Source organism: Trichoplusia ni, chromosome 15 (assembly GCF_003590095.1).
Source record: "Trichoplusia ni isolate ovarian cell line Hi5 chromosome 15, tn1, whole genome shotgun sequence".
Taxonomy (NCBI): Eukaryota; Metazoa; Arthropoda; class Insecta; order Lepidoptera; family Noctuidae; genus Trichoplusia; species Trichoplusia ni.
This window is the reverse complement of record NC_039492.1, coordinates 2781438-2808934: the sequence shown is the minus strand read 5'-3', so window position 1 is coordinate 2808934 and position 27497 is coordinate 2781438. Positions and strand designations below refer to the sequence as shown.

Here is a 27497-nt window from a genome sequence, read left to right as displayed (position 1 = left end):
ACTAATGCCATCTATACAACACTCTACAAAATATTTGAAAGTTAGTGTATTCCGCCAACATGTTTACTATTTGCAGTCAACAGAGGGCATTATTTTTGTTTTAAGCTGTTTGCTTTTGACTATTGTTCACGTTCAGAACCGATATAATTATACTAATTGTAAATAATTATTCCAGTCGTTAATGCCACTAACATAATTTTTAATGACAAAATTCAACACTAACTTGGCAATATTTTGTTATATCAAGTCATTCGTTTGTGACGTTTGATCCGTCTGATTTTATTTTGACAATTTGACATTTCATCGATTCGAGTTGCAGGTCAGACGAGCGCGTAAATTCGGAAAACTCAAATTTATAATATCGATTTTCAAATAACTTTTGCATATTTTTACGAAATAAATGCGCTAAGAATATTTAATTTAAGTGTAGTTGTGCGTCTCGATGTCCAAACAGTCTAAAACAATGCCGATGTTAGACTTAAAAATGTATGTGAGAGTTGTAGCTGCCGTGTTTTCTGTGAGTAAATATTATTTATTTTCACTTTGAGTACGTTAAGTCAGTAGTTATTGTAGTTTGGTATAGGTCTGTGCGCTAAATATATAAATAATTGCCGCAGCGATTTGTGTTGGAGGTCAGTTATACCCTCATGTAATTGGTTAAAGAATCCTGTTCGCTCGGCTTGATTGAAGGATGTCGGATGCTTGATGATCGCCGGAGTCGCGGCTCGTAACCCAATCTAGAATACATACGAACATAAACAAGGGATCCATTAGCTAACTTTGTGTACAATGGTGTCTCATTCCACTGTGACAACAAATATTTATTTATTATCTTTGTAAGCCTTATAATATATGACAGTAAAGTCTTTATTTATTTATCATTAGACTATTGTTGTTTAATATTGTTAGAATTACGATATAGTAAAGCCTTTTATTTATGACATGTGTGAGATAAGTACCAATTTAATATTGACACAATAATTCCTAGTTTCAGAAGCAATTCTATTTAAATTTATTAGAAAAACTGACTTTAATTAGCATAATTCTTAAAACAACATACTTAGACTAAGCCAAAACAAATAATAAGTTCTAATTAATTGGCTACTCACTAACAATAATTACATTATGCTTTTAATGTTAGCATTTATTTATTTTTTATTAATAAATATAAGAATAGAAATACATGTTTAAATGTAGGAAATAGAACTTGCCTAAATGCGAAAGTGCCATCATCACTTGCAGAATAAGTAAAAAAAAACATGATTAATATTGTTGTGGAATGTTACCAGATCTCCTCAGCAACAGCATTTGTGCTGGCACTGGTGCGTCTTCTGAACCCGGAGCTGTTTTACCTAGATCCTTTAGAAGGAAGTGATATAGGTAATTCAATAGGTATACTAAATTTCTGTATTTAGATTGCTGTTGCATTACATCCATCAGTACCCTCATGTTGCTTCTTCATGTACTGGAATTTCAGTATTAATAATACCAGAATTTAACTAAATATTTGTAACATTATTTAATTGTAAATGTATCTGTAATTAAGTATATTAGTATTTTCTAATTATACTAAGTGATGTATCGATTACATGTTTGTCTATATCCACTCTCTAGCAGTGTTTTTCATAGTATAAACCAACTTGCTCTCAGGGTGTGCTTACCTCATGACACCATCCGAAGCAACAATAATATTGAAACAGTTATTAAAAAAAAATGCCTAAGCCACTTTTAAATAAATAATGGCAGATAGGGTTTCAAAAAATACAGTCAAATTGATAACCTCCTCCTTCTTTCCTTTTTTTTAAAGGAACAAGTCTAAAATATTGGACTGCACATTTATTGTCCAGATACGAAAACAGCAACCATACTCATTTTTTTAAAAAAAAGACAGCCATATTACATACAAGCACGATGCTTTTGTGGATTAATTAAAACCTCCACAGACATTCACAGCAACATCATCTTGCAGGTATCCACTACTTCATTTCGGGTCTGATGATAGTGACGAGCGGTATTGGCTTCCTAAACAGCTGCGTGGTGATGAACCGAAGCGCGAGTCACAATACTGGCCGCAATATCACCACCTGGCTGCTGCTGGACTCGCTCTTCGAGACCACGAGGGTCATATACGTGTTCGTCTGCGAGATCGTGTTGAAAGGGAAAGGACCGATGCAGTTGTACGAGCTGTTGATCAGTGCTGCACAGTACCGTGAGTATCATCAAATTTATGTTGGTCCCTTACAAATCAATCGTGAATTATTTCCGTCACCATGTGTTTCCCGGTAAATCTAAGGAACTGGTCCACATAACATTTATTAGCCTAATTATTATTTTTACACAAAACATTTGTATCTTCTTACGATGCTTTTTTAGAGCGGGAGTAAATGGCCCGTGGTAAATGCTCGTCGCATTTCAGATTAAAGTTCTCAACAAGGCCTTAAAAAGAGCTGGGTCTTTTCTCATAAACTCATCCCGTGAACGAAAAGGTGTATCATAATAATAATTATACTAGCGTTACCGTATATTTTCTTACCTAATCATAGTAAGGTTTTATATGTATAACAGTCGTGCTAGGAGAAAATCTATTTTAATGTAATCAACTGCTTAGAAACGCCAAAGTGCGCAAAAATGCATTTAACTAATTTTAAACATGAGACGCGAAATTTCATCAAAATGCTTTGAATATTCTTTGCTCATTCACATTACCACTTGCGTCCCTATTCTACCGGCATGCGGCGCCCTACCTATTGCCGGAGGTCGTGACTCGTGCTCTTTATGCCTCAAAACGTTACAAACCGTTAAAGGTCACACCATTCTCAAGTAGGTCAAGGTATAGTGGGGATGTTACTTGAAAGCATAAGAGACAAACCCCCATACAAGTTTCATCTTTTTTACGACTTAATCTTACCTCGATGCGGCGATCTTATTTCTTATTGTAGCTTTTGTATCCTAACTGAATTGCAAAATGGATGGATTAGATAGAAATACGACGGATTCCTTAGGGTATAACAGTCGTGTCAGTTCCCTTCACTATAGGTAGGTACCTACTTACTTTCAGTCGCAAAAATACTCTTTATCTTTATGGCTTCTTTACTTGACGTACCTACTTAAATGAATTTGATCATCCACGAGTAATCTATCTAATATGGAGTAAATGGTAATTACTGTTTTAAAAATCCGTCCTGTGTTTCTCATCTACGTCTACGTCTACGATCACTGGCACATAATACGTGTACACCTTTAATACAAAACTGAAATCGCACAATCCGTTCGGGAGCTCTGAAACCACACACTCTTTTTGCCGCTCTTTTTGCTTAGGGGTTTCAAAGTGGGAATGCTTAGAAAATGCTAGCCAATGCCACTTAATCAACAAGAACAAGGCGAAGTACCCCACTCTCTCAAGTTATAAAAAATAGTTAGTTAATACATAATATCAACTATACAAAAATAGACATTATTGCTCTACCCATCCTTCTACTTACATTAATTGGAAGTCACGTGACGGGTTCAGTATCTGGTACCTACTGAACTATATAATAATATGTTAAGTGTTCACGCGAAACTTGCTAATTAATTAAATTAATTTTGACTCAACTATGCTCCTCTTCACTGAATAAGTATTGTTTGCTTGGACTCGCTTGATAATCATTTCTTGCCGATGTAGATGGCAACGTCACATATTTTAATAAAATTGTAAATTAGCGATCAGTTTGCCTAAAAACTTGTGAACTTATGTAGTAGGTATTACCTAATTCTAATATAGATAAATCTTTTTTTGGTAGCTGTATCAGTCGCGTGTGGTGTGTGCTGTAACATGCTGTATTTTCTGTTTCAGTGCTCGACAGCTTTCTCTACTGTCAGATGATACTCCGGCACTAGTATACGGCGAATATTTGTATGATTAGTCGTAATACATAGTCGCCGTCCATAGGACGCTCGTCCGCCATACAGGCTGATCATGTAGCGTGCGTTATTTACTATTGTACAACAATTTATGATAATCTTGTGAAAAGATTAAAATGCATTTAAAAGGGAAAGATGTCTTCCCCTTGTGTTATGAAAACGATTGTTTTTGTTTGTGTATTTTATCAGTCAGCTTTGGCTGGATACGATTTAAGTATTTAGATCACGAAATATGCGTTAGATTACCTCTACTTTTTCATTCATATAATGCGGTTCGCACTTTACTTCAATATCCAGGCAATGCTGACGTATAGGACTTCGTCCACACAACTGTATTATAGGGAAATGATCATTCCACTGTAGCTGTGATCGTCTATGTAACGAATTACAATTTTTTAAAGCTGTGTATTAATTTATTCACGTAGGTAAAATCCTCGAGCTAACTAAAAGTTTAAGTGTTACATTTTCTATTGTGTGTCATTCGTAGTGTGAGAGTGTATACTTACACTGAACACTATCTTACCATACAGGACCACCGCCGCTTTTGGAGCCCCATTAGGCTTCAAATGTGTTGCGGGCTAGCTTGGTTTCGGGAATAACAAACTGACGTGTTCTGTAAAACAGTACATTATTTAATCTGCTACTATCTATAAATAGTCCGTTCATTGCTTCTTCTATTAAGCTAAACAGTTTTAATTTGATCTCAGTTTAAATGATCCTTGCCACACGCAAACAATATACCGGAGACAATAATCTTCACATAACATTATATGTATAGATACTATCATGAAACGTAAGTCTTTGCCTTGTCTGTATAGGTACCATTGTAACTAGATGCTCTAAGGAGATTAGATATAAGTTTGAAGAGCAAACTAGTATTATCTAATTTAAGTCTAGAACTTAGATCATAGATATTAATAGTCAGGCGTGGATCGGGGAGTAAGTAAAAATGTTAACAATACTTGTAATACTCATTTGCTGTAATGTAAACTTGGTTGTTATACTTGTTATGTCTGCTTCGCCATTGTAACATGGAGAGCGCGTGATGAATGTCTGTAGTCGTTAAAACAAAACTTTTAGTCGAAAACCTAATTAGAAAATGAACTGTGATCCTGTAATTTTGTAGGCATGTTCATTATGTCAAATAGATTTATGTAAGTTAACTAAACACTGCAAATATGTAAATCATTATCGAACTAGATAGATTGGTCAGAGTGTATTAGATGTACAGTATGAAGTAATTTTTAACCGATTTTGTATTCCTTGGATAGTGTCGTGTAAATGCGAATAAATGTAACTATTTATAGATTTAATTTAATAGACAAATATCGAGCTGACTTCCTACGTCATCATGTATGATAACATTCATGGTGATAATCAGGTTTTCATTTGTTGTTCCTAATTTAACGTTAATATCGTCGTCACGAAGAACTGTATGTTAGTTGGGATTTATCATAACATACACAAGCTGCCTATTTTTATTAGATTTAGCTGTACTGCCCTTCATGTTGGTGATTGTAAAGTAAGCAATAAAACAGTTATAGTAGGTATGAACCTGTAGATCCACGTCTGCCTGCAATGTTATCCTCCCACCGTAAATTAATCATAATTATCTATACTCCTGCACTGATATCCTCAAGTATTATTTTTCTAGTAAATAAATAAACTATTTATTTTATTAAGTTCGTAAATCTTTTTATCTGTGATTTTTGGTTGTTAGTTTTAGTTTGGTTACTCAAAAATGTTTTTAAAGTTTTATTAAAGTTATAAATCAAAAGAATCTAAAATGCTAGTCAGTTATTAAAATGCGACACTTGATTGGAGAATTGAACAAAAAGTGTATTGAAGAATTTTGTTTGTAAAATATAAATTACGTAAAGATATGAATTGTAAAGGATGCAGAGTCTTGACCGATTGTAACTTCGTTGAACGAGAAATAAAATAAAGTTTTTTATAATGAATTAATCTTTTTATTTCAGTGAGTTGTCTGTCCAAAAATATAATGCGTACGCAGCTATTCAACACTTGTCAACAGGCTACTGAATTACAAAGTGCACTTCCATCATACTCTACAACAAACTATAATACAAGGCTCCAGGCCGGCTGCAGGCCGGCTGCACGCCGCGCGACACCGGACACGCTGCAACTATTAATCTTATTTATTGAGCTGACTTTGAGCTACTTATCAAAGTAAATCGTTTCGTTGTTAATATGTAATTTTGGGCGAAATTATATAGGTAGGTAGTCTTTTTTGCAGCAACTTGATTCCCATATTTTTTTTGCCAATTACAATTACAATTAAGTGTACAGGAACAATAGAAATACGCTGGCAATCCTAAACATAACACTTTCATAAGTTCATTAATTACTACTTTCTTGGTTAAAATCTAGCTTTAGACGGCACCGTGACACCATTTACTGTATTTCTATTGCCTGTACATTCTGCGTAGTTCTACGTCATCAGTTCTTACGCAGTTTTAATTAAAATTAAACTTTTCAGTAGATTTCATAAGATTTTTTAAGTATCGTGCGGTTTACAGCCAGCCATACATTACAAAATCACGCCGATCGTGGTCAAAGCGTCGTCGTATTCGTCCAACAACAAACTTACTAGCTCAAGAGCTCAACAACACTATACTGCTTTGTTCGATACTCTACCTTAATGGCAATGATTTACAATCGCGTACTGATCGGTATTCTAATAATAATCTGATTTTCTGTAATCTAAATCACAAAATGCAAATGTTTGTCTCTTGGCTAAATACAAGATCACGGTATCAGTAAACAACCTAATTTAAAACAATGCAAATCATTCTCATTAAGGATCATTTTCATTTAAATGTCAATAGCAACAACACGCGTTATACTGTTGTTATCATTGCCACTTACTTCAACCTATCAATATCCTAAATTTGTTACAGTACTTAAAATTAAATATATAACTTCATCCAAAAATTAGGGTTGATTACATTATAATTCAAAAAAATTGTAAAAATCGAGTGAAAGTCCAAATATGACAAACTGAATTTTAAAAGCATGTGACTGCTGTCCAAGCGAGTTTCACAATCATAAAATTTAGTATAATTTTACCCTGTACATTTTAAAAAGACGAATTAGTTTTCCAAATCATTTAGTAGGCCAGTTGAGAGTCGGCAGCGCCTTCACTAGACTAACACTTAAATAATTTCAGTTAATTTCAATGTTTAACCTTATTGATATTCTTGTTTGCCATGGAATACTTATACTTTACCAAGCGTTCATTATATTAGTTTCTCTGCCGACCCGTATTGCTTTTTGCAAATGATTATTTCTCTGAAACATTTCGCCTGAATGTCAGGACACTTACAAGCTCAGAACATATTCAAGTATAAGGCTAAAATATTACAAAAGTAGTACTTTACGAATAATTTCGTTCAAGCTTTAGGAGTTCAAAATATTAATAAATAAAAGCTGTCTGCTCCCAGAGTGGTGTCGGCTCTACATCTCTGTATAACAATATTGCAATGAATATAACAAAATAGTAGCCTTTTGCAGCCTGAAAGCAGACTTAAAATATACCCATATCATCAAAAACTGTAATTTTGTTATCATTAATGGCACAAAAAATATATCGCCGATATTCTATACTTTATTGACAAAAGATATAGTCTTCTAATGTATAACTATTGCTTTGAGTACGAAAATACTATGATTTCTTCATTTATATTTAATGGCACTTCTAAACTTTTGTATTATTTGATTTCAAATCGATTAAGATGATCACTAAAGATGGATGCTGATCGGGAGCTGTTGAATAAAGGGAAACAAGAGGCATGTGTCATCCACGATTGACACCCAATATGCAAAAGTTCCCAGTCAGTGTCCACCTTAACATTAGCAAAATACTCTATATATGGCAAAAGACATATATTACATGAAAACAGCTATCTATGTCCAGCTCAAATAATCACTCGTTATCGCTAATATTTCATAATATTTGCTAATTATTTAACTTTATTATAATGTAGAAATGCATAAAATCTTGTGAGAATTAGAGGATACCCTTAAAGGATAGGTAACTGACTACCAATAGGTATAAGGATTTAACGGTACAAGAAGTAATGGAGTGGAACACATAGCGAGTACTTCGGAAGCTGACAGATGTCTGTTTAAAGATGTTACTCTGCTTATTTCAAGTATCAAAACTGTTAGTGAGAATCGAAACGAACTTTAAAACGTATAATCTTGTTGTTAGTACCTGAATCAAGGTTACCCTTAAAAGAAACCTCTCCCATGTACAGCTATCTGTTCCACTAGATAATAGAAGTTCAAATGTATTATTTATATTTTCAATAAATTCATCTCACAACCCACTACAATGTCGTAAACAATGTACAAATTGAGTGAATAATATAATCTAATTACAATATATACGTATATATAATACAGTATGCGAGATACATCTGAGATCTAAAACATAAGGAACTTAATAAATAACTGTTCGAACGCAATACACCAAACAAAAAGAAACAGTCGTGTTGAAACCAAATGTCACAATAATTACTAGTAATATCTACAAATAATATTGTCATATATTTTAATAAAGTAGTCTAGGCGGCGGACGTGTATTTTCTTTCACTTCAATAATCGAAATCAGATCATGTCTGCACCGACGTGTGGCTGTGAAGACTTATTACAACGAATGCTGTTGATATTGCCCGATCACAAAAGTAACGTCAATTGAATTTAGTTATTAGCGGAATACTTATGTTACTTTGATGTCAATTAAGACTTACAATTTTGCAAGGAAAAGAAAATACACAAGACGTGCTACCGTTTACCTCGGTAAATAGTGGCGCCATCTGTCCGCCCTGGGGATATGTTTCAGCAACCTTACGTGTCCTTATGTTAATTATCGCTACTTTACACTACGATAACAATCTATATTAACAAGCTAGACTAAAACTAATGGGGGCGCAGACATAGCAGAGACCTCCCAAAATATTATCCATTGCATTTATGTCACGCATGGAGCTTGACACAAGGTTGAAGTTACGTAGATTGGCGGAAAAGAAAATGCAACAATGAGTGAGACTGAAAGTGAAGTATTTGGGTTCCAAAATATGTATAACACGGCGTGGGTTAAAGACAGAAGCATCAGTAAAATGCTAGAGCCATCTGAAATAACTTCAACTTTGAATCAAGCGGCACAGTAGTGAGCACACAGCGAAACTTCCACACGAATGGCACGGTTTTTGGCCAAAAGCAGGAGACAAAACTTTTCAAAAATATTTAGGCCGAATCATGTCAGGGAACTAGGAACAATATGAACAGTCGCATTTCCTCTTTGGCACCTTCTAATGAAAAGCACCTAATTGAAATTGTAAGATCATATGAAACAAATAAGTTGATGATTTTAAACCTTAGCTACATTTTTGACAAAGGTTAGCACAATTTATTAGTTTACTGTAAGACTGCTTCTTATGCTACGATGATATAATAGTACCTGGAGCCCTTGTGCGTTACGTGGCCCTTGCTAGAAGTTCTGCTGGCGCTTCCGCTTGAGGTGTATGGCGTCGAGTATGGGCTGCCGCTTGCGGTTGTAGCGCGCCCGCAGCAGCTCGATCTCGGCCTCCATCTCCGCGTCCAGCCGCGCCATGCGGGCCTCCAGCTCGCCCACCGACAGGTAGCCCAGCTGTGGGCACACACACGACGGACACTATTACACATATGCTTGTAGGTATTCATTTCGACAATAACTTTAGGCAGGCAAACTATTTGTATTATTTTGCAAGGTAACTCCTTGAATTTGTTAAGCGGGTAGAATTTTGTTGCACAGCATTTCTTTGTTTTTCTCTCCTACTGCTGGGCACAAGTCTCTAGTCTCGCTGTGCCATTTCAGTTGTTATTACTGAAGCTTATCCCATCATAAAAATAGGTTATATTCCATTTGGTTAGGTTATATGACTTTTTACACAAAAGTAGCAGTACTTCATTCGATCCGGCAGTCCTTAAAGTTGCTTTACCTTTGTTATTAACCGCTTTTAAAGATTGTTTAATATAAGTTAGGTCTCTAATCAAATGGAATATATAATATAATGCTTATAAACCTAAGGTACATAAACAGTAAAAGCGTTAATTTACTCACACCCGTTATTCACACGTATTAGTACATGAGATCGACACCTCCAAACTGGCCGATTGTTAACGCAAGCTTCGAATGATAATAGAATAAGTCAATTTGGAAAAGGAATTATTACTGAATTATTACTATAATCTTCAGATAATTTTTCAATTTTTCACTTCAAATCAGTTGATTTATTTGGATAAAAGGGAGACAAAATAAATAAGAAAATAGTGCATTGTATGTTAAGGTTAAAAACGAGTGAGAACGTATTTCACACTATAACAAAGTTAGCAAGTTTTAATTATATTATCACAAAACAATTAACATACAGGGTAGGACGGTTGGAACTGTTTACTTCTTTTTTCTTTGAATATTCAAGAAGCTGGTACAAGACAAAACTTGACCAAATCTAATAGTTTCTCATATTTACTTGCGTTGAGGTTGGTCGGGCTAAGGGGAAAAAATAAAAGTATTAGAAACACAGCGGAAGCTCTGACTGGGGTCAGGCAGGTTAGCTAGAGTGCTGGCGGCCTGGCGGCTAGAGGGGCGTTGCTTACGCGCGCGCGGCGAGGGCTGCGAGTGTCGCAGCGGGAGCAGGGACACGACGTGCAGTTGACTTACAAATTCGAAGTTGCCCTCCTCCACGAAGGCGCGCTGGAAAGCTAGCGCCGGGTTCACTTCCGACTCGGGCTCGCCGCCTTCCACACTGGAATACAAAAAAAACAACAGTAATAAGAGATGAGGTGTGATGTGATAGCATAAATACGTTTAAATTCAATTATTCTTTTCGGAACTGCAGTCAACTGTGAAACAGTTGCCAATTCAGGAGTCTCCCTACGTTAAGTTAGGTTTACACTGATTGATAACATGTCTTGCAGATGGAATTTGCTGATATAGTTACGCTTTGAGCTATTTAACCGGGCTACAGTCGCTGGTACGTTTCCTCCTCGAGAGCGTGTACCTGTGCGCGGCGACCGCGTGTCGGGGGGCTGCGGGCAGCGTCCCGTTGGTGTTGGCGCCGATGTTCAGGTGGTTGACTTCCTTCTTCTCGAAGTGCTCCAGGAACAGCGGCCGGTACTTAGGACGGTTCGTGTCCATCGGGTCCGTGTCGTGGCCTGCGGGGGGACATGCCATGTAAATAAAGGAGAAGCAGACTAAAAATATTTTTCAGTCCTAAAATGAATACAATAAAAATACTACTTTTTGTATTCTGATAAAAACTAACTTTTTTTTTTAAACACTCAAGAAGTCTTCATCTAAAAAGATATTTGAATTCAGATCATTTCTCTTTAGAAATACCAAAGCCGCGCCTTTTGTATGATAGTGTTACACTGTCGTCAAACTACAAATGATTATTTGATTTTGCGTATATTCCTAAAAATTAACAAGTAGATATAACACAGTGTCTCTCACGCTTCATGGTGGCCAGGTCTGCATCAGGCTCGTTGATGACCATGGTCCCCAGGTCGGCGGCCAGCTCGTCCCGCGCGGGGACCAGCGTCCCGTCCCCACTCGCCTTCATCGTCGCCTCCGAGTAGTTCGCGTCCTGGACACAGCAACACAGTTAGCTTACTACCGTAATACTGTTACATGTTCTATGACAAGACATAAATCACATTTTCAAAACAATTGTAACCTACTTAATTAAGGAAGTTGCTGTTCTGCTAATAGGTATAACAAAATAGGTTTCACATCAAGCCATCGGTGAAGGGTGGGCGAAACTGGGTGCTGGCCAATGTTACCTGAGCTTCAAAAAGTGCTACTTGGTAACCTAATTTGAATAAATGATTTTTGATTTTGATTTAGTAAAAATGGGATGTCAATTGTCGCGAAAAGACAATATTTTCTTTCCTGGTGTACAAATGATTCTTACAAAAATATCGCAATTATTTAGATATGTGTATCTCTTAATATTAGTTTCCGTAGTGTGTCTCGGGCATACTGACCGCCGCGAAGGTCTTGGCGTTGTTGGTGTGATGCTGCGCGTTGCGGAACACCTGGCTCTCGCGGATCTCGCGCGCCTCCGCTATCATCGTGCTCAGGATGCTCGGGTGCTTCGCGTTACCTGACGGGAACAACAACACGGACCACTTTAGCTGAACTGAGGTAAGTGTACTGATCCAAATTGATGAAATTTTGCGGGGATCACAGAACAGCTATTTAACGTTAAATGAAAAATAATCAACAAAATCAGTTTCTCCAGCCCGAAGTTCTGACATTAACAATTCTTTTTGAAATCGATTGAAAAAATAATTATCATAAAATCGACTTTTATCATTATCAATTAAATGTAATTAATAAGAAGGGTATTTACCAATAAATTCATGTGTTAGCAGGTACTCGGCGGTGGCTCTCTCATCAGGGTTCTTCACGAGGCACTGACTGACGAAGTCTATGAACTCTGGAGACCATTGATCTGGTTCCCTAAGAAGAAAAAATATGTTACAATTATAGAAATAGTTATTGGTAGTTCGGTGATAAGGCCTGAGTAACTACTTACAATGTGGCAAATATGATCTTCGTAATTGTTAGTGATCTCAAATATGAGGGTTCTGTAGATAATGTTATTAAATTGCGATAGTTTTTTGAAATCCCACTGTATATATCACTTAAGCGATTGGTTAAGTCTGCCGTTCTGTTTAATATTATTCGATTAATTTGATAACAGATTAAATAATAATATTTGACGTCAATAAGCAGCTCGGGAGTAGTATCCCGTGCCTGTATGTATACCTGAAGGAAGGCGGCGGCTTGGTGGGGATCATGAAGATGGCCCGCATGGGGTGTATGTCCCCGTAGGGCGGCTTGCCCTCCGCCATCTCCAGCGCCGTGATGCCCAGCGACCAGATGTCGGCCACGCAGTCGTAGCCGATCTCCTGGATGACCTCGGGCGCCATCCAGAACGGGGTGCCGATCACTGTGTTGCGCTTCGCCATCGTGTCCTGGGAACACAACAATATTGTTCAAAATCAAAAAGTATTCCAATACTCCTCCTTAAAATGCAAAACGAGTAAGTCATATGACACGTGTTTAGTTTTGTAAATAAAATGTTATAAAATTGAGTGGTAAAAAGGCGAGATAATGATAGTTATTTCTAAAGAGCAATTCGCCTATACACATACAAATTCCGAACCTTACCTAACACAGCTACTCACATTATCAAAAAACATAAAAAAGTGCGCTTACTTGTGAGCTTAATCTAACTATTACTGGTATGGAAAAGAGACGTTGTTAAGCGAGTTGTCTGTACTATTCCATTCCCTACGGCCACAATCCTACTCAGTACTAGTTGCTATAGGTACCACGGTTATAAACATTCACAAAAAACCTTTCTAAACAAAACACAAACATTCATCGCTCACCGTCAACTGTCCAGCCACACCGAAGTCAGCCAGTTTAGCGTGACCCTCCGTGTTCAAGAGAATGTTCCCGGCCTTAATGTCCCGATGGATCTTCCGCCGCCGGTGCAGGTACTCCAGACCCTTCAGCGTGTCACAGAGGATGGTGGCTATCTCGTCTTCTGATAGCGTCTTCTTCCGTAGCCTCATGATGTCGGACACGGACCCCGCGCCGCAGTATTCCATTACAATCTACAATAGTATTAGCAGTTAGAATATTTATTTTATATAAGTCACGTGGGTAGAGTTTGGAAGAATTGTGATAATCTAGGGAGGTAAATATTTATGAGTTAATTAAAATGCTATGAAGTATGAATGACGATAGTTCTGATAGAAAAAACATAATATGGTTCAATGAATTATTTTGTAACTTGTTTACAATAAAAATTTCTCTACATCAAAGGTCAACTTTTCACTTAAATAATTTCAATTTTCAAATTTCTTGAATCGGATTTCAACTATGATTATATACTAAATACGTGAAACATAAATCTTTAAAAAGCACTGTTTAAAAACAAAAATTAAAGATAAAAAGCTTGCGTGAATAAAAACAACAATACCCCTACAACGACCATTTAATGCCACATCATAATATGTATTTCTTATTTTTTAATTTCGTTGCAATTCTTATTACTCAGTTGCATACACTCTATAACATGAATACTAATGATGGTCTGTATAACTGTTGGATACATTATGTTCCGCGTCTGGTGCAGGTATATGTCCTATACCCTTCTCCACAGATCGATAGTGTTAGCCTTGAAGCCTCCCCAATTAGAAGGCCTGTCTGTCGCCTGTCTACACAGGCCATTAGCGACATTCCTCAACTAATTAATGAGGAATACTACTAGACAATTACTTTGAATGTTACGTATAGACTGTTAATAACAGAGCTTAGTCAACTGAAATTACATAAGATTAGTCACGAAAACTTAGTAGACATATTTTTTGTTATTCGTTTAGTAAAAGGGGGTGATTTAATTTAGTACTTTGTGTTAAGATGACAATGTCTTTAAGTGTTGTCAGTAAAAAAAAAAATACTTTGGATCATACAGAATAGGCGCGAGACGGGTGAGGTATAAAATCATAAGGAACGTTTTAATTCGTCGTTTTGTTCACTATTGTGCCGGCTTACATAAGTAATATAGTAGGAACAATATCTCGGTCTAACTAACTAAAGAGAAACCAAAATAAAGAGGCTACACACAGCGTGTACGGGCTAACAAAAGGTATTGCAACATAGACACATTAGTATAAGATGAACCTCCGTCTCATTCACTTACTAAACATATTGTGACCTCTGAATCTCTCACCCATAGGTCGGTGTTCTTGAAGTAGCTGCCGTAGTACTTGACGACGTAGGGGCTGTCGCACTGCTGCATGATGGATATCTCCTTGATGATCTCCTGCAGGTCCGTGTCCACGGGGACCTGCTTGATGGCCAGCACCTGGCCGCTCTCCTTGTGCAGCGCCTGGAACACGATACACGATACTTGTTAATACTCTACGCCATTCCACAACATGTCGATGCAAATTAACCTCCGTGTATTCTTTTAATGCAACACGGATATGATTTAAAAGGACTAATGTTGGATCCATACCAGGTGTGACCAAATAAATTTAAATTCGGTGCATTGCAAATTTAGTTCGGGTAGTAAAGAATATCAATTTAATATAGTTTTAAGACAATTTAAATGACAAACTTATAAACCAAGAGTGAGACACTAATGATTACTCTCCATGAGAGTCATTAATTTAGAACATAGAAAAAAAACATAATTGAGTATCACGATGTTTCAAGATATTTCTACATCTTAGGCCAAAAGCCTTTAAAATTCAAACTAGCGTGTCATCAACGTCATTTAAGACTAACCATGACCTTGCGGCGATCATCACACTTAAAGTGGCCGCTTGTGCTCACGTCAGTGCACAGCGCTCAAACGAGAGACCATCAACTGTAGAGCCATACGCTATATTTATCACTAGCCTAACCATACTCCAATCAAGCCAGTGCACGTGTGGACTCGTATTCCAACCCTAGAACGTACAAGCAATAACGTATTGAGAGCGGAACGCTGGCACTATCGTGTGAATTAATACTACGAGTAACCCAAGACAACAATGCAGCAATGTATTATGTAGTAATAATACTAGTGCGTACACTGTATGTATCAAATGTATCAATACACCACTTGTGTATTAAGCAAGACTTATGACACTGGCTAAATAACATTAGGGAAAACATTGGCTTGGCAATTGGCGTAAATCTAAGTACCTATGTTTAAAGTCCAGGTCTAATTTGTATCTAGTGGATCTAGATAGCTTAGACATGAGATTTCGTTCCTATCTTTCTCCCTTGCGTACCCCGAATACTCGGCAATAACCATTTGTTGAGATTAAAAGCTTTGGGTAACCCCAATTTGCTGAAAATCTCTGTATCCCGAGTTATTGAATAAAATTATTCTTTATCCACTATTAGCGTCTGCACATTTGATTTCTTTTCGTTTATAATTCAAAAGAGATATACCCACAATCTATTTAAACACAAGTATTAGTAATGGCTGTGTAAGGTTTCATACTTAGACTATAAAATGTTTTCAATGAACATAATTTGTTTGTAAAGGGATTATCTACTTTTACACTCCTTCACTCATGCTTCCGTTAATCCAATGTAGAAACGACATTTACATAAGACTAAACAGAGCTAGGTGGTACTCAAGACGGTAAGAACTAACGAGAAACAATGCAGACTGGTCGCCAATTAGACACGTTTTATTAAGGTCCCACTTCCAAACTTTAATTAGTTAAGTTTCGCGACAGTGAGTTAACAGACAATCCCTTTTAATTTTATCAGGAGTATTTTATTTAATTTGATACTAAATTAACCTAGGGAATATAATTAAAGGACTAATCAGAGTTTCTTCCATATGTTTGTTATAAGATAACTAGGGACGATATGTCTGCTTACCTTGTACACGCTGCCATAGGAGCCCTCGCCTAACTTGCATATTATATCGAACACCTCCTCCGGCTGGCGCGTCAAACTCTCCTCAGAGAGTTTTTTTAGCTCACTGAAACAACAAACACAAATTATCATCTTAAACGAAAATAAAGAACATGATACACAATAAGAAGATGGGTTTAACTTAATAACATTTTAATTGAATGTGTTTTGATTGAGGCTGTGAGTTTTCGCTTCAAAAGCCTAGCAGAGTTCAAGCTCAGGTCAAGTTACTCTCACATTATAATTAATTTTAGTATCGTTTCATGTAACAAATAAAGTAGGAACTAAATACGGCACAATCGTCGATCCTGACATGGTAAATAAAATTAACTTATTGAAAATTTAAATTGATCAAACATTTTGTAATTAGCAAATATAATTTGTATCTAATGCTTGAAACGTTAACTTAACACCGTAATACATAAAATTAATAATCACAAGACCGTTAGTTTCTAATTCCAGCCTATCTCTCCAACCTACATACATAAATCAGCCACAATCTAGAGCCAAAGTTCAAACAGGGCGGCATCGACAAATTATTGCTTATTCGATTACTCAGACTTATAATGCGAACTACACACAATCAGTTAGCGTAGCTCTAGCGAGTAATAACAAATAAAAAGGATGCCCATTAAATCAAACCAAGGTTAATGAACTCTTATCAAAACTGTTGACTACAATGTTAGATATTTTATATTCAAAATATATTAAAATACATTTTGTGGTTTCCTCCAAAATCTAACAATGAGAATATTATTCGTATGATACCGTTTGGCCAGTTCACAGGCCATTGTTCTTCAAGACGTAGAGCCCGCTTTGTGGTACACGTAATGAGTTAGTTAGCAAGCTTTATTACTTCCTGTCATACGGGAGTCAAGTATTGATTAACCGTTTGGAAAACCCAACGTTATAGCTATTCGTCCTAGGAGTAGTGCACCCCCGGCAAGTATACACATCGCATACATTCACAAAACAATACTGTATGTAGAGCTAAGAATAATACGGAACTCAACGCAAGCATTAAAGAACAAAGTATTTTTGCCGTTTAATGTGTCCAAAGTGAACTCCCTAACAGATATGAGATATTTTATTCAGTTGTCTCGAGAAAAAATACCTGATTTCAATGTTTGAGGTCATTATACTGCGTCAGTAATTTAGTTGACTAGCTGCCATTCCAGAATTAGACTCGCATAAAACTTTATGTTAGGTGATTCCAGGAGTTGGTAATAAATGCTTCAGAAATATGGAATTATATTGATGCGGTCAGTTAATTAATAGCCCTATAATATTTTACTCGAAAACATATTTTGTACGTGACACATACTTATTTTTACACCCATAAATACAGTCCAAGTTTCCGGGAAACCGTTAACATATCCATGCTGTATAATGCATAATTATTATAAAATACGAAAATGATGTCAATAAAGTAAACATGTAATTCTTGTAAATATTGATCATAACGTCCTTGAATAAAAGTATGAAAATCTGCAAAAAATATACATATAATACAGAAAAATAAAGTACTAAGACGTAATGTATCTGGTTTTCAATCTTTAAAACACTTATGTTAGTAAGTCTATGGTATCTACTTAATTATAAAAATTCAATTAAATAGTTAATTAGGCACAAGCAAACGTATTGAATATTTATTGACGCAACTAATGTTATTATTAACTCTCCAGTCCTAGTAATTTACATATTTGTTCCAACAGGGGTGGAATTTTAAATAACTAGTTCAAATTTCCTCGAAAGGACGCGATCAATACACAAGGACTACTTAAAAGTGAGGTGATTAAAAAGAAAAGCGGTCGTGAGGGGTGCGGTATGCGACGCACACTAATAATAGAGAAAGCAGTAATGATGTATGGGCAATAGTAGTGTCCCAACGCAACGACGAGGCCGGCTTTACGATGCTACAGTATCTGTGCCAACACCTGGAAGAATAGCGATGTGTTCCTCAACAAAAAATATTCAAACGTACCTTTATTATTATTGTGGCCTTTTAAAATAAGGCATTAAGATTTTATCTCGTCCACCGCACATGTATAAATATAATGAGGAATTAAAACTAGATTTTAGTTCGTTATAAATTAACGCTGAATAGTTTTCCTCGTTTCTATATGAAATATAATTATCTAACCGTACTTAGAGGTTGTAAGTAAGACAATAGTCTCGGCGAGCTTAACTATTCATACACAGGCATGCCAAGCATTTACTACGAGGAGTAACACCTGATGGTACATCCGGTGCACTTGGCCCATATATGCGCACGATCGCCCATAACACTACGCGATCATTGTTTGTTCACGCTTAACGCCTCTATGCCTGTGACTCATTATGGATACTTGTACAAAATAATAGTTATTAATCATAATCAAATCAGGGCCCCAATTCTACTATTTACAATGGCCGATGAATGAGTGGAAATAGGATTAAAATAACACTATTAGTATTCCGATTAACATTTTTCAATTAGCAATCATTCATCGGCCATTCTAAAATAGCAGAGTCGGAGCCCTGACAAAATGTGAATCTAATATGTGTTGGTAAAAGATTCAGAATCAAGTTGAAACCTATATTCTACCCTTGAAAAAGGAACCAGAAAAATACTGATTCAAAATGGGATCAATGATGTTTTTTGAAATCCATTTAAGTGGCTAACCATAGCTCTACTTTCAGCAAATATCACCGCTTAATGGAAGTTACATCTAATGAATGATGCATGTTCATGCGTGCACGTGTTCCAATATTGGTTTTAAGGAAAGTATTAATATTGAGTCATAGAATCGTTACGGTCCGAAATACAAGTACTCAGGGTTACCATTTACATCGCGTTGCTTAGTATGTTCGAGGTTATTATTATGTTTTAATACTGTAGGACTCACGGAACTCATTAGATTAAGCTTGTGCAAAGCAGGAGAGGTTGTTAAATTAAATTATTGTATTCGAAATCAATATCGACACGAGCATTTGTACAAATAAATGGTGGGACAATTCTAATGAACATCATACGAAGTCACTTCATTCTTCTTTCTTATAAAAAAAAAAAACAATCACAGTTTACAATTGAAAAAAATTAAAAGCTTTGCCTTTAAAGAAACTACGACATATGCTACCTGACAATTATCAGAACTTATACATTGTTGTAGTTTTACACAATGTATTGCATGTTAAATTTTAACATCTTGTTATGCGGTCTGAGAAGCTGGGTCAACAAGAGGCATGTGGAGAATCAGAGTGGTGTTCTTGAAAGGGCAGATCTTACAAGGCGGAATGCATGCCAGGCGGGCCACTGGCCCAACGGTTAATGTCGAGCGCAACGGTGAAGATATCGATGACGTCACCAGTATGCGAATGTAAAAGTGTTCCCAATTCACTACGCCCACCAAAATAACAGTTCTTTTCGCCAGTGACCTGTTTTTTAGGTTTTGATCCAGTGATTTTCTGACACCGATTTCGTCTTGTTTATGGTGACTCACAGTGATATAACAAAAATTGGAACAAAATTGAACACTACGGAGAAATTTAATTAAACTTTAGGATATCATCCTTTAAGAAAAATGGTTTTAGGGGTCGTGATGCGGAGTTCACATTATTGATGCTTTTGCGGGATACAACTGAACCTATAAGTAACGAAGACCATTCGTGTTAGCAAAACACACATCAATGTTTAGTTTCAATGTCAAATCTCGCCTAAACTTACAAAGTCATACAAACGCAGATAAATCAACGTTCAGCCTTTGTTCCATTGTTCTTAATTAACAATAATACACAGCACATCCGTATCGTACGTGCGATATTAAAAATTTGACGGCGCAACTTGTTTAAGGAAAACGGGTTCCTGGCCCGAGACTTCGCAGGGCACGGTGATTCATGCAAATATTATTTACCCTTATATGCAACAAGGCGAAAATAAGCACACAATGCTGTGAATTTGTTCAAAATAACGATCTATTTACGAACAAACACTGTGCAGACTTAGTATTTCGAGTAACGTTTTAATTGGCTACAGTTATCCCAGAGATTAAGGATTTAAGCACTCAGATTGTGTGAGATTAAATTCAACAGACTAAAAAGATTTTTTGCGAATTAATACTTAATAGCCCATGTGCGAATGTCTCGTGTTTATAAGCTTCTAGCTTAAAAGTTAAAGCATCATATTAAGAATTAACCTTATGAACTCAAAAGAAAGGTTGCACAATAGAAGCAAGCAGTGTCTACTTACTCTTTTAGAGTTACAAGTTATAAGACTATTTAAATAACAAAAGCCTCCTGAATAGAAGCAGGTGCACGAATATATTATAACATTCAGTGATCAATTATAACTTTATATCTCGTACATATAAAATACTTGAGATGTGTCGAGTGTGAGTAATGAATTACTTTGTCATACGAAAAGAGAGCATTTGGACGCAAGACATGTCAGGTACCTATACTTTAGTCAACAATGTAAGCCAGTTTACTATATCTGTACAAAACTCAGAGCAGTTGACAAGGAATGTTATTGTATGGGACGTAGAATGCTTGTAATGTTTATTTTTGTTTCCAATAATAAACTTGACAGGCACGAATCGCGCAGACTGTATGGTGCTGGTATTGCTCGATTTATTTAGTACACATTCACAAGCGCATTTTGTAGTACGGGAGAGAATTTAGGATATCTGGAATAAAAATCCCAGACATTTTTAAGATTTGATGCCTTATTAATAATGAAATTAAGTCTAGACGATAGACGAGAAAAAGAGAATCTCCATTTTAAGGCGCATACACCCTGAGAAGTCAATCACCCGATAAGAGGAAACTTGTGCCCGTCGGAGCCAGACTAAGCAGCCCAGTAATCCACGATTTGGCGGTGTATGTCTGGGGATGCGGTTTGTTTATCCGGATTATGTTTGGGTACCTCATTCACAGACTCCTAAGCTTTTCAGACAGAACTGATAAACTTGATAGTAACACGTTTAAAATTGAAGATACGAGGGAATTGGTCGTATAGTAATATAGCAAAATCAATCATTGTATTAATACCGTAACAAAATGGCATTAACGTAACACAATTTAAATCATGTTATAAACATTTATAGATTTGCATCTTGGTGAGAATTCATCAAGTCGACTTTCAGTCAGTTGCCAGCTGAGACATTTTCCGTTTCATATTATACCGTGTCTTTTTTATTTGGTGAATTATATGAATAAAGAGAAATATTTGTCATAACAATATTCTCGTAATACCAAAGGAAAAAAGGCATTTTGGTACTCACCCCTGTGGGCGATCGTTAGCGCTCATTCTGTCAGAGCGTCGTTTCTTACAGGTGTTGCAGTTTAAAGTGGGAGCTCCTCCCTCCCATACACCGCTCTTCCAAAACACTAGTCTACCCTCACTATCCATGAGGTATGCATCTCTACTATAATGTTATCAAATACTACTGTTACGGTTTTGCACACTCACTTCGAAGATTGATTAACTTCACATATATTCGTATTCCTTTTAACACATTCACTTGGTGCTGATGCAGCACTTACTTTATCAATATGAGACATCGATGCACAGACACGACCGAAACTTTGTTTATTGTATCAACAGTCACCACGTTTCTACAGTCTCGACAGTGTTGGTAACATGTGGTGTGTCCAACATAGAGGATCTCCGAAATTGATCACTGTTTAGATTAAAATGTTAGGAGCCTTTAACATGTGAGATCATTAAAATTGAGCTTTCAACGGTACATTCGGAGCCAAGTAATAACACACGCACTTCCCACAATTTACGTAACCAGCCAAGTCCACGGCAATCATCCAAAAGCAATCACCAAGACTATGTGCCCCGAAATAAACACGGGTATCCTTTTCAGGCTAAAACTGGCCAGGAGGCGGGCGACAACGCGTCTGTTCTTTGCGACAGCTTTTACGTGACTGCTTTTGATGTGCCACAATAACCAAACGTTCCAAGTTCAAATGATCTAGCGAAGAGTGTTCGGACAGGACTTCATTTATAATCTGGACTTTTTTCAACTGCCTAAGAATATATTATAACAGGAAACAGTTAAATACATTGTTTTACTACTTCACAGAAATTATGATCCGTGTTCTACAAATGACATGAAATAAGCTTTTCTTCTTCCTACTTACTATGCTTTTAGTGGGTAATAACTAAGCCTAAACTTGAAACTCTGAATCAAATGAACAAATATTCTTATAATAGACATATCTTTACCCAAACATGTGAAATGAACACTCATAAATCATAAACGACATTAAGTTTTTTAACACAGTATGGTATGGATGTCGCGATTGCTGAACGGCGGGTTAGAGTCGGCCGGGTGGGCGGCTCTAGATAAATAAAACCGCGTGTTGGTCTGTCTATAAATAATACACAGATCCTGCTCGTTACATCGACACTGTGACCTTTTTATTGGTATACAGTTAACATTCATTAGTCAGTATTACTGTAGGTAATGTGTACTGTTGTTATTACCGTCTGCAATTCACTCATCCGCCTTCCTCCTTCGTTGAATATGATAATGGGATCCCACGTTTATTTGTTCTGTTTTATAATACTCTGTATTTACAGTTTTTGTTATTTTGTTTGTACTTTGATATTTTAAACGTTACTTCCTGACATCTGCGTCTCCGACTACATAGAGCGTGAAACTATTTTATGAAGCCGTTCTTGTGATCGGTCTTCAGTTGCAATATTGAAGTATTTTAAGCTAACTAGGGTTAACTCAAGAATATTGGCACGTGTAATTTGACCGTTCTAATTAGAACGTAAGTTTATATTAGTTAGAAGATGTCATCGCATACCGTTTGTGTTTGACACATTTTAGTTTCCGTTTGTGATATTTTTGCGTGCGCAATTCATCGTTCAATGAACTGAATAACGACACACTCTACGCGTACTATACAGGTGTAGAAACGGACATTTTATTTGCATTCTTATCTTATTTATAAAACTATATGATGAATGTTATATCTATGCGAAACTATCCTGAAAAACATTCTGCATTCACTATATAAAAAAGCACTTTCTCAGTGTAACGAGACAGGTCAGCTAAGATCGACGACCCAGAAACTGAACAAATAAAGCCGTTCATAATCCCGCTTTTCGATATACCCCCACGCGTTTCACCAACTATTCGCACGTGAACCAGTTTTGCAAGCGAACCAGTAAAATAAACGTTTTAATGCATTTGATAAATGGTTACCTAGAATTTAGTCTGAAAGCAGATATTCCTGAAATATTCAGGTGTTAAAGTTGCAAAATTATATATTTTGTAGATACTATTTTATAAAGAATTAAAGATTTTTAAATAAAGTAAGCTACGAATGTTGTGGATCTTATCTTTATTCAATATCTTCAAGTTTTTAATGGATCCAGTAAGCCTATGTCGTTTTATTATCGGCTGGAAGAAATTTCAAAAGAAGTAAGCAAAGCCTTTATATAAAATGTACAAGCTGCTTATTATCGAGTTTTTGGTAAACCATGCTGTAAGTTTAACTTTTAATATTACAAGCATCCTTGCTCATAATATTGTTCGAAAAACGCATAAAAATCAGCCCACGTAACAATGCCTAGACATATAGGCTACGGAGACATCGATATTAATTCTGAGTCACATGCAACCTTCCTTATTAACCAGAAACAATACGCGGAGTCATTAATAATGCAGGATTGCTGCGTGTAATCGATAAAACGTCTACGAAGGCACGGTATTTTACTTTCAATCCATAACCCAGTTAGTATAAACTTAGGAAGCTATATGAACACACTAGCTGTTACCCGCGACTTCGTCCCCTTGGGTAGAAGATATAAGTTATGATTTATAACTGCCCTGGTTTTTTTTCCCATTTTTAATTGTATCTTCGCTCCTATTAGTCGCAGCGTGATGGTATATAGCCTAAAGCCTTCCTCGATGAATGGTCTATTCAACACAAAAATATTTTTTCAATTTGGACCAGTAGTTCCTGAGATTAGCGCGTTCAAACAAATAAACTCTTCAGCTTTATATATTAGTATAGAGTATAGATGAGATGATCTCTTTAACTATTCAGAAATAAGTATTATTGGGCCCAGGAATTTGGACTTATGGATCACTTATGGACTTTCGAATCTCTAGTGACATTCGGCCGTACATTGCAACTTAAACTAAGGACAATCGATTTCCTATTTTAATTATCAAACATGCTCCGTGAATTACCTTCAAAACCAGATATTTTATGGCAAGTTGATTTTTAATTCAGGAATAAATTAATGTATAAAAACAGACGGACTATGAAAAATTTTGATACTAATTCCCGCGCACTAAGTTCTCCAGTGTTATTCTAAAAATACTGCATAGTCTTCAATCCGATTCCAAAGTCTGTCTGTTTTTATAGGACAAGTTTGGAAACGTTATTAACCCGACCTCTACGCCTGTAGTTAGGTTAACTGATCTGCAAAGCTCACGGCAGCGAGTAATGTGATTACTTCGATTGCGATTCGTTTGTCGCATTTCCGACACTTATAATTCGTTTAGTTCGATTAAGTTTTACCGAATTTTAGCTCTGAATGAAAAGTGCCTATGTACGTGTGGATTGTTTGAATATTTGACAGCTAGAGTGGCTAAAGCTACAAAAGCTTCATTAAAATATAAAAAGGAGTAATTTCGAATTCAAGTCCGGGATGCCACGTAAATTAATTTAATCAAGCAAAGTGCAAATGAACTTCGCAAAAAATTCAAAGGGTTTAAAAATCTTAAAGAGTATCTAGTCTGTCAGAATAGTCCTGCGGCCAGGCGGTGGGTTGAGCGAACTCGAACCGAGCAAATCGAAGCGGTGCCTTTTCGACTCATTCATCGGACGAAAGGAAAGAAAACAAACAGCACGCTTATGAAACGCCGTATATATTGTAATTGCAAAAACTGGTCCCGGGTTTTATACAGAGAAAGTTACTTATTACGTTAAGGAATGTGCTTCACTGCAACTAACACATGAAGGCTGTTGCTTGAAAATACAATTAAGGGGGCTTAAGCAGCTATCGCATTTCTCATAACATAATTATTAATCAAGTTTGTTGTTGTGTTTTGCGTCCTACGTAACAAGTATAAGAAGCTGGCACGACGATGGCAGTACAAGTGTCATCGCCGCGATTGTGTCCTCTCCTCATATAGCACGGATACATTCCGGCAGTTACGGCTCCATCGGGTACCTACGTTAAAAACCGGCCAGGAATATGCCACGCTCCGTCAATTATACTACAGATGACTTTATGGAAATATTCATAGGACGAAGGACATTAGCATTCGTACACAATATCGACGGAAGTACGTCGGTCAGTGTATATGTACATGTAGATAACTTTACTGGCGCGACTTTTTCCCTGTTACACTTTAATCATGTTTCAACACATTGTCTAAATTGTTTGAGTCTGTGTTAATTAAAATTGATTATTTTGCAATGTTTGCACATCTTGTAAAAATTACTTCACAAGTTATTGGGATAGATTTTTGTGTATGAGTTTGAGCTTAACTGTATCACTTGCACAAAGCAATGAAATTCAGAAAGCTTTTGCACCAAAAAGAATGTCTTATGTCATCAAAATGATTAAATTTTCCATGATCCATGTTATCACTAGAAAATATATATGAAACAAACCAAATATACTGTACCATGCGCTTTTGTCTCATTTTTTTCTCGTCATATCACACCAAAATTCAATATATATTTGCATAAAATGTGGTGTTTGTTAAAATAAACAATTACATAATGCTAAAGCCTAAAACTTACAGATTAAAAACGGTAACACATGAAAATGACTTACATAAAATGACTCCAGAAAAACAATACCAAAAAAGTAAATTTAATATGTATCAAAAAGAAACTAAATTTAATTGATTATAATAATTATCAGACAACAACTCAATATGAATTGGACCGTGATAGTTTTCACTAGCTACTAGCATATATTAATTAATAGAATGCTACTCTAAATATGTAATAAGGAGTTTATTGTTAGTTGCAATAAATAAGAATGAATAGAAAATAAAAGAATTTCAAGAGAAACCATTGCCTTAAATTCAAATGTAATGAAAAGCATAATTTTGTTTTTATTATTACTTCCTAGGAAGTATTTATTATTCACAATTTCAAAACAGCTATGATGTATGTGTATCTTTAAACAAATTACAAGGTCACTGGTAAAAAGCTCCTTGTTCATATTCAAGTGTAAAAAATATTTGAAGATAGTAGTACAGTGTATAGATTGTTTTTGGTAAATTAATGATCAAGAAGATTACAATTATTAACTCTAGATTTCTGATAGAAGTTGTCTTTGATTTAAAATAACTTCATGATAACAGTTCTCTATTTAAATATTGACAGAACTCAGTATGTAAACAAGTTTTATAGTGTTTGTACGGTTTTTGAGAAAGTGATATTAAATCTATGGCAATTTAAATACGTTTTCTATACGAGCATAGCTGTTTTCATTAACTGTCTATTGGTCATTGGTTTGAGTGATCAAAGAAGGATACTGGTGTTAGGAAAGCCAACGCGGCATCATATTATCAGTTACATAATTTGATACGACTTCAGCAGGTAATTCCAGCATACCATATTTTATATTGTAAGCAACAGCATATAAACAGCGACAAGTAATCTCACCTCTTCGAAGACATTTCCGTCATTTTTGCTAAATCACTTTATCAAATCAACAATATATTACACAATGAAAAACGTTCATTATATTTGTATTAACACTTAGCAATATTTTTCTAGCACATGTTTAAATAAAAAGTGCGGCAAATAGCCAAAATAGTTATTTAATGTACAGAACTAAATAAGCAAGAACTGCACATGCACCGCTTGATTTTTTTTTACTGCGACACGAGCGCAGATAAAATATTTGTTACTGTCACTTTGAAATAACACTCCATTTCATGCTAGGCTGGACTTCGAAATTTTGCTTGTGAAAAAACTATGTTTTCCTAGCTATAAAAGGAAAATCATGATTAATCAACTGAAATATTTTTTTCTGTGAAGAAAAATAATTGAGTAGTTAGGAAGAAAAAATCACATGAATGGGCATGTATTCTGTTCAAAACATTTC

The 27497-nt window shown here is 36.0% G+C and overlaps 2 protein-coding genes across 7 annotated transcripts; one reads left to right on the top strand and one right to left on the bottom strand.

Annotated features, from left to right (window-relative positions):
- Positions 1-268: 268 nt before the first annotated feature.
- On the top strand, positions 269-5864 carry LOC113500955. 2 transcript variants are annotated; one of them, XM_026881911.1, is made up of 4 exons: positions 269-517; positions 1290-1380; positions 1970-2209; positions 3836-5864. In XM_026881911.1, exons 1-4 carry the CDS (start codon positions 443-445, stop codon positions 3877-3879), a joined length of 450 nt encoding a protein of 149 aa, XP_026737712.1. In that variant the 5' UTR covers positions 269-442; the 3' UTR covers positions 3880-5864. The 2 variants fall into 2 exon arrangements, with proteins under 2 accessions (XP_026737712.1, XP_026737711.1); XM_026881910.1 differs by having other exon boundaries at positions 1290-1392.
- On the bottom strand, positions 5864-27277 carry LOC113500953 (serine/threonine-protein kinase 4). 5 transcript variants are annotated; one of them, XM_026881907.1, is made up of 11 exons: positions 27053-27277; positions 16376-16478; positions 14691-14879; positions 13372-13599; positions 12743-12951; positions 12324-12433; positions 11956-12074; positions 11423-11555; positions 10971-11124; positions 10567-10715; positions 5864-9577 (listed from the first exon to the last, which is right to left on the bottom strand). In XM_026881907.1, the coding sequence occupies exons 1-11, from the start codon at positions 27073-27075 to the stop codon at positions 9405-9407; spliced, it is 1590 nt and encodes a 529-aa protein (XP_026737708.1). In that variant the 5' UTR covers positions 27076-27277; the 3' UTR covers positions 5864-9404. The 5 variants fall into 5 exon arrangements, with proteins under 5 accessions (XP_026737708.1, XP_026737704.1, XP_026737707.1 ...); XM_026881903.1 differs by lacking the exon at positions 27053-27277 and adding an exon at positions 21673-23000; XM_026881906.1 differs by lacking the exon at positions 27053-27277 and adding an exon at positions 21673-22996 and having other exon boundaries at positions 10631-10715.
- Between the last annotated feature and the right edge of the window lie 220 nt (positions 27278-27497).

Coding starts and splice junctions, on each gene's coding strand:
- LOC113500953 (XM_026881903.1), bottom strand. CDS start 21,800: ATGGATAGTGAGGGTAGACTAGTGTTTTGGAAGAGCGGTGTATGGGAG. Junction 16,479..21,672: donor GCTAACGATCGCCCACAGGG/GTGAGTACCAAA, acceptor TTGTTGTTTCAG/TGAGCTAAAAAAACTCTCTG. Junction 12,952..13,371: donor GTGTGGCTGGACAGTTGACG/GTGAGCGATGAA, acceptor TTGTGTTCCCAG/GACACGATGGCGAAGCGCAA.
- LOC113500955 (XM_026881910.1), top strand. CDS start 443: ATGTCCAAACAGTCTAAAACAATGCCGATGTTAGACTTAAAAATGTAT. Junction 518..1,289: donor TTGTAGCTGCCGTGTTTTCT/GTGAGTAAATAT, acceptor GAATGTTACCAG/ATCTCCTCAGCAACAGCATT. Junction 2,210..3,835: donor GATCAGTGCTGCACAGTACC/GTGAGTATCATC, acceptor TTTCTGTTTCAG/TGCTCGACAGCTTTCTCTAC.